This window comes from Poecilia reticulata, unplaced genomic scaffold (assembly GCF_000633615.1).
Source record: "Poecilia reticulata strain Guanapo unplaced genomic scaffold, Guppy_female_1.0+MT scaffold_289, whole genome shotgun sequence".
In the NCBI taxonomy this organism is placed as follows: Eukaryota; Metazoa; Chordata; class Actinopteri; order Cyprinodontiformes; family Poeciliidae; genus Poecilia; species Poecilia reticulata.
In genome coordinates, this window is record NW_007615066.1 from 398 (window position 1) to 18,194 (window position 17,797).

Consider the following 17,797-nt stretch of genomic DNA (forward strand, 5'->3'; position numbering starts at 1 on the left):
ACGTCATTGTGCTGCTAAACACATAAGAGTGGTGGACCGCTCCAAGATGGCCGCCCTAAATCTCGTCAGCGACAATAGCGGAGAGCGGTCCATGAGGCGTCTTTGCTTATATTATGTCTATGGTTTTTACCAGGCGTATGCTGCAGAACTGGACAATTCTCTGATTGGTGTATTGTGCTGGCGTACGTACTGTACACTTTACTCTGTGTCAGGGACAGATTTTGGAATTCCGTACACACATAAGGCGCACTGCTGATTTTTGAGAAAATGTAAGGCTTTAAGGTGCGCCTTATAGTCCAGAAAACACGGTATATGAAATGTTCAACACAAGATGAAGAACGTCTTCTGTTCAACATAAGGTGTTGAACTTATAAGATGTTTTTATGATGAACATCTTCAACATAAGCCAAAGATCATCCTATCCTTCCTAATGCTATGTTGAACATAAGATGAAGAACATCCCACATTGAACACAAAATGTTCAACACAAGATGTTCAAGAAAATCTTCATAGCATGATGATGTTCTTCACCATATGAAGACGCTACACTTTGAACATCTTCAGCACAAGAATTAGTTCAACATAAGATGTTCAACTTCTTATGCTGAAGATCCCATGTATGTCAGTATGTGCAAACATACAACGTAGCAGCTGTTAGTGAAATGTCTACTCATGGCTTCAGCAATGAACCGACTAGTGGTTCTCAGATTCAGCATACCTTCATATCCTCTATACCCAACTTATGTCTGAGATTGTTTTCTGTTGGTTTAAGAACTTGTGTGGTGTGAGGGGTTAGTTGCAGATTGAGAGTGCAAGTGCAGGTCAAATGCAAGTTCAATTCGTACATCAATCCAGTTTCTTTGGCGTGTGTGTGTGTGTGTGTGTGTGCGCGCGTATGTTTTAGAGAGTTTGTGTGTTGAACTCTTTTTCTAAATGGTCTAAATGTTTAAATGGTTTTACAATTCACGAGACCAAAATGACCCATAAGACAATCCTGGTACCCTAGTGGTGCTCAGCCCACATGGAAATATAAACAAAAACAAAGCATCACTTTTTAAAATGGTTTAGGGTATTTTTTCTACAGCTAAACATGCTACTGGGTCACTTTTGAGTTGGGGTTGTCACCAGGCTTTTGTTGGATTTTCTTGTCACTGTTTTTTATTTTTATGTTTCTTGGATATTTCCCATTACAGGATTAATTTTAAATCATTGTGAAAAATACTTTAATGTCACATTAAATAAAATGACATTAAAAAAGAAACGTTTGATATTGCTGATATTTTTATCACTAATCCAAAACACTGACTTTGTTCATAAATATATTAGCAAATCTGGTGAAAAATAGCTGGTTGTGCCTCATTTATGTCAGGCAGAAAATATTTTTTTCTGAATTCATTTTGTACAATAACTTTAAAATATAAGCACAAAGATGGCTGCATCAAGAGTGATTTCAATCTATTGGGGGGGGGGGGGGACACGTGTTATTGTCTGAAGAGGAAGGTCCAGAATGAGGCAAGAAAAGTGTAAAATTGTAATAAGCATTTATTTCACAGCAGTTAGTCTAAAACAAAACCTAAATTTCTCCAAAGGTCGTGGAACAGATGTTTCTTTCTAAGATCTGCTGCCTCTCTGGGAGGAAGCAGATCTTTCACAGAGTAAACTGTTTAACATAAAATGGGGAAAAAATGGTATTTTGAAACAGTACAACTGTAAAATCAATTTTACAACTCACACTTGGAATTGGGCTGAACTGTTTTAGAAATCTGGAAAATATAAACTTCAAGAATTTTGGATTATAACTTTATTGATCAAAGCAACAGATTAAAATCGTTGTATTTTGCCTTTTATTGAATGTGCGAAGTTACAAATAAAATTGCAACTGGGAGTATTTATGCAATTCAATAATCCAGTGTTCAAAGGAGTGGGTAGAAGTATAAACTTATTTAAACCCAGCCCATCTCCAGCAACATCACAAAATGATCATAACCTATTTATAAAGACTGTATCAGAATACCTTGATTCTACTTGATAACACAAGACATTCAATAATATACCAATAAACTCTGATAATATTAACAACGCCATATAAAGACAACAACATAATACATCAAGACATTTTCTCATATTTATTGAAAATCATTTCCTTACACAAAAGTTTAAACTGGTTAATATTTGGAGTCAAACTGGTCCATAGTTTCACACCACAGACTGAAACACAAAACGTCTCAGTAGGTAAAAGTAGGCAAGCTGAAAACCTTGTCCAGTTGTGTTTAATTATCTTTAACTAAAACTGTGGCTGAGTGATTTTTTTGAATGTAATAAATTTGTGATGAGTCAGACAGGCTCATACCACATTTTCCTGGGCTGATCATTTTTTTTACCATGTTTTCTTTGTGTGGAAAACATGGTAAAAAAATCCTTACAGATTTTTTTACCATCTGTAAGGATGGTAAAAAAATCATCCTTACAGATGATTTTTTGCAATGTAGCCCATTTGCAATGGACAAATGTAGCCACATAAATCTAATAAAAACCCTTGAACTCATCCCTGATCTGTTAAAATTATTGGATCAAAAAAAAAGAAAAGAACAGCATGAAGCAGCAACACTGAGGAAATCCAAAATTTAAAACCCAAAATTTTGACTTGTGAATTGGCCTCATCAGGTTTATGATTTTAAAATCTCCTGCTCATTTTCACTCGAGGTTTAAATTCTTTTACTCTTAGTTACTCTGATTTAAAGGTGATCTGTTGACACAGGCTAATAAACTGATCATAATGTTGGCGTTCTGCCTAAAACCAAGAAGATAAAGAACATCACCCCAGTACTACAGCCCCTACACAGAGAGAATGAACTTTAAAGTACTGTTACTAGTTTATAAATCACTGAATGGCTTATAGCCACAACACATTAAAGATCTGACGTTGTATCTACCTTCCAGACCTCTCAGGTTCTGCTCTGCATCCAGAACCAGAGCCAAAAGAGGAGAATCAATGTTCCCTATAAGTTGCGTGATTGCGCACTGCTCAGCGCACAATAAAATCTATGCAGCACATAAAATAAAATCCAACGTAAACTGGGCTTTGAGCTCAAGACATCAAGGTTATTGACTATGGACCAATAACAATCTAACTCGGTGACTCACAGGTGTTCAGCCAATGATACAATACGGTTCACTTTCACTACACAGCCAATCATCACAAACTATTGTGTGTACGTGCCTTGCCCATATGCGCGGTGGCACCATGCAGATTTTCTAGGTAGGAACAGTGCGGCGGAGTTGGGAGACGTGAAAGCTAACGCTTTATCATGGCTCACCATGGCCAAAGCAGGACTCTTACATATAACATACTATGCATCTTATGAACAGCAATGTTTTTATTTTTTCATTTTAAGTGAGGCAAATCACTTTTATTAAAAGCAAACTAATGGAAGTTGCTGCTGAAAAATTAGACACATAAAAAATTAGAGGGAACACTGAGTAGAAGCAGCATTCAGCTTCTATGCACCACAAATTTGGAACAAACTTCAAGATCCTGTAAATCGATCTGTCAGTAAAGATAACTTATTTGCTCAACTTTATTCCGCCATGTTCATCACCCAAACAGATAACCAGAGCAGAAGAGTACAAACCCAAGAACATATGCTCCTGCCATAAGTGTCCCCTAGCTGAAAAAAACAAAGATATATATATTTTTGAAGACTCATGACAAGGCACAGCCACTGACGACAGCTGCAACCTGATAGAATATGAAACATCTTGTGAATTAATTTATTGAATAATCCAAAGTCCTTCATAAAGAGCCTTAATGAGTGAGATTGTTGATGCTCCCTTCTTTGTTAAACAGTCTGTGAGTTGGTCTTTTGTTTGAGACCACGACATTTGATGAACTTTCATCAACTATCAGCTCTTTAATTGAACTGATTTCCAGGAATAACCTTTTCTCTGCAACAAACTCAGCTGACTTAAGTGCATCAACAAGAGAGAAATTRTCAGTCACACAGATTATAGGTGGAGGACAAGCAGTACTACCAACACTGAGTTCAGAAAAGAGTGCAGAAAGAAAAATGGCATCACCCTCCTCAGACATGGCGAGTGTGCTTCTGCCAATTCTCTTAATTCTCTGACTGCCATGAAATGGCAGCGAACCGCCCATTGTCACCCATCAAAGAACTAAGTTCCCACCTTGAGTGACCCCATCTGAAAGATTTCCAAAAGATGCATCAGTGAATGAAACCATCTTCAAGTTACTGTTTTCTGTGAGAAACACTGAAGAACCAGAACCAGACCAGAGCCCAAACCCAGCATAGAGAGGTTCAGTGAATGTGGTGTTGAAGGTGTAAAGATGGATCAGAGAGTCAGAGGAGACGCTGTAGAAGGACAGAATGCCAGCAGGACAGTCCACATACACTGCTACTCTGTGAGAGACGGAGGAGGAGGGGAGACAAGTTCGTCTTTCATTGTGCCTGACAAAGTAGCTATCATAATCAGAGTAGGTCAGACTCCAAGAATGATCATTCCCTCCAAACCTACAATCTCCATCGTTTCCTTTCCTCCTGATTCCTCTGTAACTCACTCCTATATCAACTCCTCCACTCCACTCAACCTCCCAGTAACAGCGACCAGTCAGACCAGTTGTAGACAGGACATTCTGATAATGATCAAATCTGTCTGGATGATCAGGATATGACTGAAGATCCACCACACGTGTCACCTTCCTGTTGTTTTCAGACAGTTTGAGGTATCTGTTCACTGTGTTTGTGTCGATGGTGAGTTGACAGGAATCTGATGGAGAGAACAAACAGTTATTGATCATTTATTGATCCTTGATTTCTCCTGAATGAGTGATGTGACAGTTTGAGCTGCTTTGTTGTCATGAATCAGATGAAAAACACACTTACACTTCCTCAGACCTGGTGTCAACCATCGGACTCCAGCAGGCTCCACCCTGAAAGGAGGAGGGGGGTCAGACCATCAGTCTCTCTCAGCAGCAAACATGGACATTACATATAACACACACATAAGCGGCGGAATAAGGGGGACAGAGGGCCATTGACCCCCCAACTTTACGGCTCTGTCCATCTGCAGGTCTTGCCAGACATTTCCACTCTGACAGTCTGTGACCGACATCTCTGTGTTTATATGCAGACAGATAAAACCTCCAGCACTGAGTTCTGGACCAAAATGCTGAAGATCATAATGGTCACCTAAAACTTTACCACATGCACAGCTTCGGGTCGGGTTGGGATCAGGAACCGGTCTGACATCTGAAAAGAGGCTCTGGCTCTGATCCGGTCCATGTCTGGAACAATTCTGCCTAAAGATTAAATGAGATTTCTGTATTTGTCACCATTTATAGAACTGTGACGATGTTTTCTTTCTAACGGTGTTGGGATAAAAAAAAAAAAAAACATCGGGCCCATCATGTTCATTTACGGGTCGGACCAAATGTTCACCCACACTTTGCCCAGCAGATCATTTTGGCTCAGGTCGAAAAATAATTGCATGAATTTTTTCCCCCCCCTTTTTGCTCTTCCAAAAGCCAATCAGCCATCAGGAGCCATAAGTGTCGATGGCTACTGATGGTTTTCAGATCTCTGTTGAAATTCATTTTTGTACTAAATAACAGAACATTAAAGTTTATTCATGGCATTTTTCATTTTGTTTTTAATACAAACATATTGTTAGCAGTCTGGCTGGTTATCTGTCCCACTCAGATCAACTCTTTCCCACACAATTTGTGGAACATGCAGCAAATATAATCTGCGCCTTTTAGACCCACACCATCCAGTTCGCTGCTCTGCTGTAACGTGATGATGCACTGGAACCATTAGGGTGTGTTGCTTCTCTAAATTGGCATTGCTGGAGGATATTTGACATCTATTTTATCTATTACTTTTTTAATGTTCCAAATATTTGACCAGTCGTGATTTGTCATATCTATCCTCAGCATAGTTGTATTGTGCGTATTTTAGACTTGTAATTGTTGACTCAATAATCACGCTGCTGACGTTAGCATCCACACTTTAATGGTCGCCATTAAGTTATCATGCACTCCTCACGTCATGTGCAAAACGCTTCTTACAACTTAACAGTAATAAGTAGCTGAGCACAGGAGCGCCCACAGCTGTACGCACTGTGTGTACCTTGAGATTTTCCTTTAAGTAAAACAGAAAAGAATAATTTCGAATTTATTTAAATTATCCAACCCTCTTTACTATTAACATTTAGGAGAAAAAAGATCTATTGTGTCAAAACATCTTGTACGTAGCGAGTCTGTGTGAGTCCTGGAGGTGCGCACACCAAAACCTAAATGTTATTGGTCAATTTACTTTAGTAAATTTGGCGGCTTGGCGCTTTTTCTGTAAGCTGAAAATGAATGAGCGGAGTTTGAACCTCCTGTAGTTCTAAGAATCGTTTAGATTCTGCTAGAGCTTTTTACCGTGTGCGGTTCTGGCAGGTCATCGGTTAATGAGCTATGTGTACGTTTTGGCGAACTGAAGAGCTGACGGGTCACCTGGTTGGACAACTGTTTCATCCGCTACTGGTGCGTTCACATCAATGATGTAATGATGACAAAACATTCACACAGACACGGTGTTTTAATACAGTCGATCTGTATTCAGCTGTTCTTAGATTGGCTGCAGGCATTTATCTGTCTTTTACATTTTTCCAGAATCCAGTTTTGAAAATGGAATGAAGTCCATTCCGCCATCTAACTGCTCTGTGTAAAACTGCCTTCTGCACCGACAACTTAAAAAAAAAAAAAATTCTGATTATTTTCCACCAAATCTCTATGACTGCAGAGCATTTAATACCATACCAACTTTATTTGTAAAGCACTTTAAAACAACCACAGCTGATACAAAGTGCTGTACATTAAAACACAACATGACAATAAAAAAATAAAAACCCTTACAGTTTAAAAACAAAAACATACAATTTAGATCCTGCTGGAGTTCCTGTTAAAAGTGGTGCAGCAGCATCTGAACCAGCTGCAGACGTGAGAGCAGCGACTGACTGACTCCCAGATAAAGTGAGTTACAGTAATCCAACCTAGTGGAAATAAAAGCCTGGATCACTGTTTAAAATGCTGCCTGGAAAGAAAAGATTTCACTGACGCCAATTGCCTTAAATGATAAAAGCTGGACTTAACCACGGCTCTGATTTGGCTGTCCAATTTAAAATCACTGTCCACCTTAAAACCAAGATCTGTAATAACAGGTTTAAAATAAACCTCCAAAGGTCCCAGGTCAACAGAGGAAGACTCACAGGAGCCACTGGGTCCAAACACCATCACCTCTGTTTTGTTTTCATTAAAATTTAAAAAGTTCAAGGCCAACCAAGCTTTAATATCACCAAGACATGCCAGGAGATGTTTGATGGAATGGACATCCTTCTGCTTCAGGGTCAAATTAATCTGACAATCATCAGCATAACAATGAAATGAAATCCCATGTTTCCTAAGTATAGAACCCAGAGGCAGTAAATACAGAGAGAAAAGCAGTGGGCCCAGAATTGAGCCCTGTGGGACACCATAAGACATTGAAGCAGCAGATGATTCAGAGTCACTAATATTCACTGAAAATGTTCTCTCCTCCAGGTAAGACCGGAACCATTTAAGAACAGTGCCATCAATACCTACAACGTGGTGTAATCGCAATATTAAAATGTTGTGGTCTACAGTATCAAAGGCAGCAGTTAGGTCAAGTAAAATCAGAACATGGTTACCAGAATCACATGCAAGAAGGATGTCATTAAAAACTCTCAAAGCAGATTCTATGCTATGAAGAGTTTTAAAACCTGACTGAAAAACCTCCAGAATGCCATTGTCATCTAAAAACTGTCAGCTGACGGTACACAATTTTTTCTAAAACCTTAGAAAGAAAAGGCAGCTTAGAAATAGGCCAATAATTAGCCAGAACAGTATGATCAAGGCCAGGTTTTTTAAGCAGTGGCTGCACTACTGCATGTTTAAAACTAGCAGGTACCACACCTGAGGACAGACTGCTATTTATAATTGCAAGAACAGGCTGCCCTATGCTAGATAAAATATCTTTTAAAAAATGGTGGAGGGACAGGATTACGTGGGGAACCTGATGGCTTAATGCGGTCAACCACGTCCTCTAAAAGTGAAACAGTCACAGGCTCAAACTGATTGAAAGCAGCAGAGGACTCGATACGGCCTGTACCAGATTAAAAGAGTCCAGAAGGCTTAAAAAGTCCTTTACCAGAGGCTTATCAGGACAACACACGTGTATATTGAAGTCTCCAACATCAAGAACATGTTCATAGTTAGTTAAAATCCCAGATAAAAAGTCAGAGAAGTCGCTTATAAAATCCTTATTATATTTGGGGGGCCGGTAAACGACAGCACAGAAAACTGAGTTTACGTGTCTCATCTCAAATAAACTCAAAGCTGGGGAATGATGTCTGTAGAAAACACTGCTTACATCGGTAGTCCTGTTTGTAAACAGTCACTGTGCCTCCCCCTCTCCCAGAAGCCCGTGGTGAATTCAAATAAGCACAATCCGCCGGTAAAAGCTCAGATAGAGCACTGGACTCACCAACACTCAGCCACGTCTCAGTCACACACATAAAATCCAGGTTTTGGTGACTAAAAAAGTCCCGAAGAATAAAAGTTTTATTCGCAAGTGACCTGGCGTTTACCAGGCCAATACTGACAAGAACTGGATTATGGGCTTCAACAGATCGAGAAGCCCGGCACAGCGGTCTCAGGTTTGAGAGACACCGTCGGCGCATTTTGGGCCTTGAAGGGCAGCGGTGTAGAGGGGCTTCAACGCCGACCACGGGCACCAAGCAGACATCAAGAGGATCCAAGAAACGCCGAGGCACCCRAGAGCCCAGAAACGATCCATGCGATGATCGGGTAAAAGGAGAACAGTGTGTCAAATAAAACTTCAGCTTCACCAGTCAGCCGCTTCGTCTACCGCGACGATGTTGACGTCTCCGCCGTGACAGCAGCGTAGGAACCCGGAACAGGTGACTCGGAATCTACGACAGAAGCGGATATTTCCGTTTTATGTATTATTTGAGTTTGGAGGATCTTTTATTTTGAAAATCCTTTAACTGGATTCTCTCGGTTACTTGCGCGCCAACACCGAGCCCACAAGCAGCAAAATGAGTAAGAAACAGATCAGATGTCTTTGGAAAGCTTCTTTGCAAAGGGGAAAAGGCCCAGAGAAGAGACAGGAGAATGGATTTATCCCGGACCAGTAGGTGAGTCCCACATTACAAGACGCTCTGCGTAACATGCGGCGACCGGCTGCTAATGAGGCAATGAAGCTTCAAGCTGCTTCTCCACGTAGAGACCAAGCAGGCTGTGGATATAAGCAACACTTCGGGTGTCATTGTCTCTCATCACTCCCAGATGGGACCGTCTGGTTGCAGAGAAACAAGCTCAGGGCTCCGTACCGTTAGTCAGTATCGTGAGTTAAAGTTTTCATGAAAGTAAAATGTTCGTTTTTGTGGCGCATCTGTATCTTATTTTGAAGGGATATGTAAATGTTACCATAGCAACCAGAGTCAGAGCATTTGGGCTGCGGTCGAGAGTCTTAAGTCTGGTTTAGACGGAAAGATTTAAGAATTGTCGGCCGATTCTCCAAACCTCTGTGACCACAAAGCTGATAAAAGTACAACAGGTTCGATTGGTTCGTGTGTCCAAGGCAGGAGCAACACGGACCGATTCCAGTCAGAACATCCAGATTCCAGAGGATAATCCAGTAAAACCCCCAACATAGCGGGAATTTAGAATAACCAAACACGGATGACGATGTAGAAGCAATAGTGATAGTTTGTGGAGTCATTTTAAGAGAAAAAAGACATAACAAAAAGAAAAGACGATGGATAAAAGACGACGGGAGCATCCCCTCCATTTGCTGCACTATGATTTGGAGGTGAATGTTTTTTCATAGTTAACATTTTTAACTGAATAAACATAATAATGACCTTTAGATTTAATAATAAACATTTCCACATATCATCTCCGATATCCACCGGACTCTCAGTTGCGMGAYAYGTCAGCTGTTTGGGATTCCCCTCTGTTCTTACGTCACCGCGCTTTTTGATTGGCTACCTGTCACATTCAGCAGGTTGTATTCTCGTTTCCAGACAGGAAAAACCCCACAGGTTGCGATAAAAACTCCAAGACAACCCAAATTGGGTATATTCAGGATTTAGTGGGAACACCAACACCTCCCCACCCCCAGAATCCCTCAGGTTCTGGTTCTGCTCTGCATCAGAACCAAATGAGGAGAAGCAGCATTCAGCTTCTACTCACCACAAATCTGAAACAAACTTCCAGAAAACTGTAAAACAGCTGAAACAGTGTTAGAGAATTTTTGGTATTATCATTTTGTTATTACTTTAGTTCATATTCAGTCTAATGTTCAGTTTAAAGTGTTCTCTTCCTTCTGTGTGTATAAACTGACCTAAAGGCCACATCTGCCTGTTTGTCTTCATGTGAAACAGTTAACTGTGTGATTCCCAGACCTTAAATTACGTTTCCACAGGTGCCTTCTTACCAACCGGAATACTACCTATTTTAGAAACTGCCTGTGTGCAGTAATAATTTATCTCTGTTGTCTTCTTTAGCTATCCTCCCTGTTTCTGCTTGATAATAAAAGACAAGTGTAACTAAATGTCTTCAGACGCTCAGTGAACGGCTTGGAGGAGCAGTTGACAGAGTTTTTCTCCTTTTGCAAAAGCTTGGTCATAAAATTCATATACGTTGTCTGTGGTTCTTTTAATGAAGGTTCGAGAAAAATACCCATCATTATTTGGTGCCGAAACCCGGGATCTCTCATACCGACCGCTGTCTGGCAGAGGAAGACGCGCTGAATCTATGCATGGCCAGAGTCAACAGGACCTGGAAAGAAAGGAAGCAAAATTCTTCGCTAGGCCAGCGACGTAGGTCCGACTTTGTCTGCCAACGGCGGAGTGACGAGATCCAACTGGACAACCCGACAACTACAGAAACGTAGGTGAATTTTAAAATGGCTATTTTAGAGGTTTGAGAATATTTGTATGATTGTTGCTCTGCTAAAACTCTGAGAATCCTTGTTAGATGTCGCTCTGCTAAAACTCTGTTCGAGGAGACCCCATAAGGGCAAGTCCTCACTGGATAGGAAGCTGTTATTACTCTTCTGTTATTACTGTGCTGATATTGCTGTTTTGCTATTGTTGCTTTGTGTGTATGTGTGAATGGTGCTTGATTTCTTTGAGAGTAAAACTTTCTGTCCTCGGAATTAGAATCCTAGGTGAAGAACCGGACCAGAACTAGTCTAGCCTAGAAGACTGTTCTTCAGAGGACACTAAGCGCTCACTTAGAGCACTCTCTTTGAAGAAAAAGCACAAAATATCAAGCCATTGTAAGCTAAATTGCAGTGTACTGAAATAATGGGAAATAAGTGTTGTAATTCCTCACTTGCTGAGGATCCCGAAAGGGATGAAAAATACATGCTGTCCAGATTTCCTGGTAGCATGACATACATGTCAAAATGGAGGAAGAAATATAAAATAGATGGAAAGCTAAAAATTTATCAATGACAAACAATTGTGGGAATTTTGGAGAGTAGTGTAGAAAGAAAAACGGGGATAAAAAAGGAAGATGAGCTGAGGTGTGCTAAATTATGGTTAAAAGCAGTCACAGACCGGAAAGAACAAATTAAAAAGGTTAAAGACAAAAAATATTCGCAGAGACAAAAAACTTATTTGTAGAGACGGAAGATAATAAAGTCATTCCAAGCACCCGGAATGCTGTAGCGGTGCAGGGACTGCGAACTCCTGCAGCCACCCCTCCCCCCGTCGCTGCAGCAGCTCCATCTGCCCCAGTATCAGCCGCTGCAGTCCCAGCAGCACAACTGTACCCCTCACTAGAGGAAGGTGCACAAAACTTATGTTTTTAGACCCTGGACTTTAGAAGAGGTCAGGAAGGCTGTGAAAGGATTAAATGTTTTTCACCTGGATAAATTTGGAGGTTTAGATACCTCTGCCTTTTCCAACGGCCGGACGAAAGGCCGTGGAAGAGGCAGAGGAGGTCACAATAGGCGACGACCCCAAAATAACACCCCACAAAATCCACGGTATTCAAATGGCTGCTGGATTTGTGGCGATATTGGCCACTGGGCAAGAAACTGCCCTTCAAAGAATGCTGCACAAGAGGGGTGGTGGAGTGAGGTGACCACAAATAGGAGAAATCCTCACCATGATCAGACTCTACCACACCCCAAAAAGACAAACCACCAAATCAAATTGATGAAATGGTAGAGACATGTGCATGCAATTTGGGACATGTTAAGTAAAACCATAAAAGAAATTGAATTCCTGTAAGACATTAGTGTATGCAAAATAATTTTTAATGTTACTAAAAATTAGGTTTAAACCTCACAAGTGAGAAATAATTTGTTTTAAGAAATACTGGTGTTTGTTTTGTTTTTCTTTTTGAGCATTCCTACACTTTTAAAGAAAAACCAGTAAAGAGAGGTCTCACTGAAATAAAAACATGGGAACAACTTCTTTGTATGCTAAAAGTGGAATCATGACATTCCTGAAGGAGGAGAAGCTGGAAAATGAAACTAAATAATAAAATTTTCCTCAGAGAACAATGTTTAATGTATTGTGTCGTAATGAGATTATAACACCAACTTGGTGAAATGATCCTTTGCCATCTATCTGGAGGGGTCAGCAGTCAGAGTAAGGTACCGACCTGGACATTATCCAGCCTCATGTCTCCCTTAGGCCTTGAGAGGAGGGCTGCCCGCTGACTTCACAGTCTGCAGCACTGAGATCAACAAATTTAGAGAAATCCATTGTTCTCTGGTGAGACGTGTCTYAGATGAAGTTAACATAAACTTACATTCTGCATTTCAACGGTTAATATTGTACATGATAAAAGAGACTACGGCTTTTAACATGTTTCATATTTATATACGTTTGAATAAGGAAAAGATTTATGACTTCTTAAAATGTTGGATAATAAGTGGCTAAAAACTATACGATGAAAAAAAGAAGTTATATGGAAAATGTTTGTTTATAAAGAAAAAAAAACAGAAAAACAAGCAAACCCCAATTGACTCTTATTTGCTTCTTTCCTTTTCCTCTGTCTGAGCCTCGCTGCGGTGCGTCTGACCTCTGACCTCAACTCAGACCTGTCCTGCCAATCAGATGACGTCCCTCTTTCATCACCAGCCAATGACAGTTGATAAAGAAGCGAAAAAGGAAAGACGATCTCTACCACCTGGACACTGAAGGCACTAAAGTGTCCACTGATCCCAATTCCTGGACATCTGGGAACTGCTATGCAGCAGAACTACTGTATGGAGTCCTGCTGGACATTTGGACTGGAACTATATCCCCGTGTTTGGCTGCAACTGAACTTTTACACCCCCCGGTGGTTTACTCTTTGGCATCAGCATAGAGAAGGAAAATAATGTGCTTTAAAGAAAAAGAAAGCAAACTGAACTGTTGCTGCTTGTTTCATTGGTGGACTAAGGGACGGTCTGGACAACTTATAAAAAAATCCAACACCAGAGCCTGTTGGACTGACAGGGAGCTGAAGGAGAGATGAAGGGAGGACCAGCTGCAGCGACACCAGCAGCAGGAGGGGGAAACGAGAAGCGAGACAGAAAGGAGAAATGAGAGATAAGTTATACACACACCGCTGTGATAGAGAATGTGCTCACTAATCCTGTTTGCATATAAGAATTATCTATCTAGAAAAGAACATTTTGAAGGTTTAGGTACAATGTTAGATAAAATCGTTCATTTTGTGCCCCTTAACTCAGTCCTCAACAGAAGGACCAGTGATCTTCTTAGGGCCCACGAGCCATAGATTGGGAAACTGTGAAGGAAAACACAGTAATGGCGAAAAGTTAAGAAAAAAAACTGAAAGTGTAACAGTTATGGGCTACGCAGCTAACTGCGGCTACAAAAGCAGTATCAGAAGATGGTTCTTGAAGGAGCCTGAGGTGTGAATGAAGACAATCACTGTTTTAGTTTTGGTGTTTTTTGTATTGATGATAGGGGGGAAAAAAACAACAACAAACAATTACAAATACACAATGAGGGTCAAATTAATTCAAAATAAATAAATTCAAAAGATCAAAGTTCTTGTCCTTAGCTCGCCATCCTTTGCTCAGAAGATGATCTGAGAATCTGATCCATCAAAAAAAACCCGACCTTTCAGCAGAGAATGCTAGACTGCGATCAGCTGAATCCCGGTGACAGCCCAGGTAACAACTGCCACAGTTCAATAGTTCAAATCAGTTTCAGAGATTTGGGTGAATTTTCCAAGGAGAGATGATCAGCAAGACGCCAACAGCCAGTCACAATCACAGTGGAACAGGTGGTGTTTTAAACTGCGCTGAGGCGGGGCTTTAAATAAGTTGAAGAGTTTGGGGGCAAAACAGGAAGTGGGCCCGTAAAAATAAAAGTCTGACTAATTGACTAATTACGGGTTACAAAAGCATGATGCGGCTAAATTACACCAACTAAAAATTATTAGATTCAAAGCTAATAATGATTTGCAAATGTTTTATTTTCCTTTTAATAAATACTAGTTTGGAACTAAATTAAACATCTCTAAGTGTTGAAAATAATTGATATTGCAGTGTTGAAATATTATGAAATATTTCTTTGCATTTAACTGAAACATTTAACTTAGAGTTGAATTCTATAAATAATCTACAAATTGATTGAAATTGGTTTTGTGTTTGTGTATTTTATATTGGGATGAATGAAAATTATGAGAAGCGATACATTTTCCTACAAAATTGAGTAACAAATGAAATTATTGTCCATTTAATAAAATATAAAAAAAAACGTACATTGTTAACTTGTCTGAAATGCAAGGTTAAGGGAAAGTCTGAGACTTTAAGCAACCTGGTAGATGTAAATGGCTACTAAAAACTGATGATTGTGAGTAAAAGCAACATTTTCTAAATTTCAGTCAAACATTTTAATCCAGATTTGTTTGATATTCAAAAAGAAAAATCTTGAATTAGAGGATTTGAGACTTGGTTTAAATTAAAGATGGTCATTTTTATTTTAGAGAAATAAAATGGAAATGTTGAATGCTGCTGAATTTAACAAAAAAAACTAAAAGGTAAACCTGTAATTAAAAGACTTGTTTGCTAAAGGATTTTCTAAAAGCAATAAACTTGTGAGTTCACCTGAAGTATTAATCCTCCCAAAGACTTTATTTGAAGCTAAAGTGATTGTGACACATGGACAATGTCATGTGTAAAAAGGGGGGAAAATGGTGAGGTAATACTATATAACTACTAAAAAATTCTTACATAAATTTTTTTGTTATGAACTTTTGAATGAACAAATACTGTTAAATGATTGATGCTTTTTCTAAATGGGTTGAAATAGTTTCAGCAAAGCATGCTTTTGAAATAATTCATGGGAGAGCTTACAGATTGTCTCTGTTTGCTCCAGACTTGCAGAAAGCAGATGAAGAACAAACATTAGCAGATTATATGATCAGGACTCTTAAACTGAAGAAAGTGTCCAGCACAAATTTACTGCCTTCTGATTCTCTTCCTTGGCAGGAGGCCGCTCCCATCGGGCCAGGTGACTGGGTCTACATTAAAGTCATCAAACGAAAGAACTGGGCAAGTCCACGGTGGGAAGGACCGTTCCAGGTGCTGTTGACAACACCAACAGCTGTAAAGATTGCTGAAAGACCCAGCTGGATACATCTCAGTCACTGCAAGCTGCAGRGAGTGTTGGACCSCTAATCCTGAGTGGCGGGGAAGGCTGGCTACACAGGGGTTCCTGACCAATAGGGCGGTTCGTCTCAACGCCAGTGAAGAAACTCGACGCATCCTCACTCTTTAGTTTGAGGGTTTTGACATCTCTGCGCGCCAAGCAGCAATGGGGACTCCATATGCCAGATGGTTCTTCTACTGCACTGTGACTGCAGCATGTCTGATGTTGGAGGAGGAAGTGACCTCACTTTCCACCCACATGACTACAGCACCGACCTGTGGTGGCAGCTGATGAACAGGACTGCTCACGAGGAGAACGAGGTGAATTTCTATGTGTGTGCGCAGCTGCCAATTGCCACACACAACTCAGGTCTGCGTGCAGGACACATCGCAGATGACAAATAGATATGTCTCTATGGCCTGAGCACAAAACCATGACTCAGCGTCCCCATGCCAAAGGGATGCAAATGGTGCAAAAAGGATTATTCTGTTCTACTTCGGACAGGAGATGCCGCGAAAGGGCTTTTCGGATCTATGAACTGTTCCTTTAATGCTGACGTACTTCCATTTTCACCGTTTCCACTAACCGCATGGGAAATACCAGAGACCATTTCTTTAGCAGGAGCTAAACCCGGGTCTCTGAGGAGCTGCGTTTACAACAGACACGTTTCTCTTGGGATGCTACCTTGGAATCTGTGTAACAAAGTTTACACCTACTGTGAAACGACATCGGATTACATCAACTGCATTCCCTGCAGGGGTCAGAGGGCGGCCCCTGACTGCAGAGTCTGGAAGGACAACCCAGACCGTGACAACATGCTTCAGGAGAGGAGTTTCAACATCACACATCGGACGAGAGGATGACAGGAAACAACACTGTGCAGTGCCATAGTGCCAGGAGACTATGGTTCACGGGTGATGGCAGACTGGTACTTCCTGTGTGGAAATGGAGCTTACATGGTCTTGCCACGATATTGGGGAGGACTGTGTGCTTTGGTCCCCTTAATCAGCCCGATTGCATTCATCAGGAAAGGACAACACGCTCTAGCTGCCTGCTCTAAGCGTACAGTTACTACAGACACTGGAGTTCCTTGGGAGTTCCAAGATTTGAGGCAAGGCAGAAAAGTTTATGCGAGGCATGTTTCCATGGGTCGGAGTAGGTGAGATTCAGGACCATGTTGAGATCAACAGATAGGGATTACTGCGACTCATCAACAACACACACATCAGCTGGCCAACAGCACCGTGAGAGAGCTGACTGAACTGAGAAACATGGTTCTGCAAAACCGTGTTGTACTGGACTTCCTCACAGCCTCTCAGGGAGGTGTCTGTAAAATCATTGGCCCAGCGTGCTGTACATTCGTTCCTGACGAAACAGGAACTAGTGGAACCATTTCTGACGCTCTACATGAACTGGAGGAAATTAAACATCATGTGGAAAGTGGAACGCAAGGATCATCGTATTTTGACTTTCTTTGGCTCACTTCCGGACCTTGGTGGAATTTACTGTTGAAGCTTGGAACACCTATTCTGGGTGTTTTGATTCTTTTTTGCCTGTTCACAAGTTGCATTATTCCATGCCTTCGAAGCATGATGCTAAAGACAATTAACATTGCTGTGGTCAGCTATCAGCTGGCGAAAATAACCTATGACACAAATGAAGACGATTTGTTTTCTGATCATGAAGTTCTGTAATCAATAAACAGATTAATTCATTTGCTGAATGATTCCTGCACTGAAAATGTGAAAACAAGTGGTGTTAGTGATGAGAAAACTGCATTTGATTTTTTGCCGTTTCTTTTATTTTCCATCTATTTCATTATATTCATTGTGTATTTGAAAAAAAAAATTCTTGCATTTATTGGATCCATTCTTTTCTTTTCTATGCTTGACTTTTGAATAAAGTTTACACACATGGTAAAATGATTTTAAAAAAAGGGGGGGAATGTTAGAGATTTTTTGGTATTATCATTTTGTTATTACTTTAGTTCATATTCAGTCTAATGTTCAATTTAAAGTGTTCTCTTCATTCTGTGTGTATAAACTGACCTGGAGGCCCCATC

General features: G+C 40.5%; 1 protein-coding gene across 1 annotated transcript in view; it reads right to left on the reverse strand.

The window, feature by feature from the left end:
- Positions 1-1,526: 1,526 nt before the first annotated feature.
- The window catches only part of LOC103460772 (NACHT, LRR and PYD domains-containing protein 3-like), a 23,475-nt gene continuing 7,204 nt past the window's right edge, over positions 1,527-17,797 (reverse strand). The window contains exons 4-5 of the mRNA XM_017303470.1: positions 4,902-4,948; positions 1,527-4,785 (exon numbers count right to left, since the gene is read on the reverse strand). Of these exons, the coding sequence (XP_017158959.1) occupies positions 4,166-4,785; positions 4,902-4,948 (667 nt within the window). The 3' untranslated portion in view covers positions 1,527-4,165. The remainder of the gene's footprint in view (positions 4,786-4,901; positions 4,949-17,797) is intronic.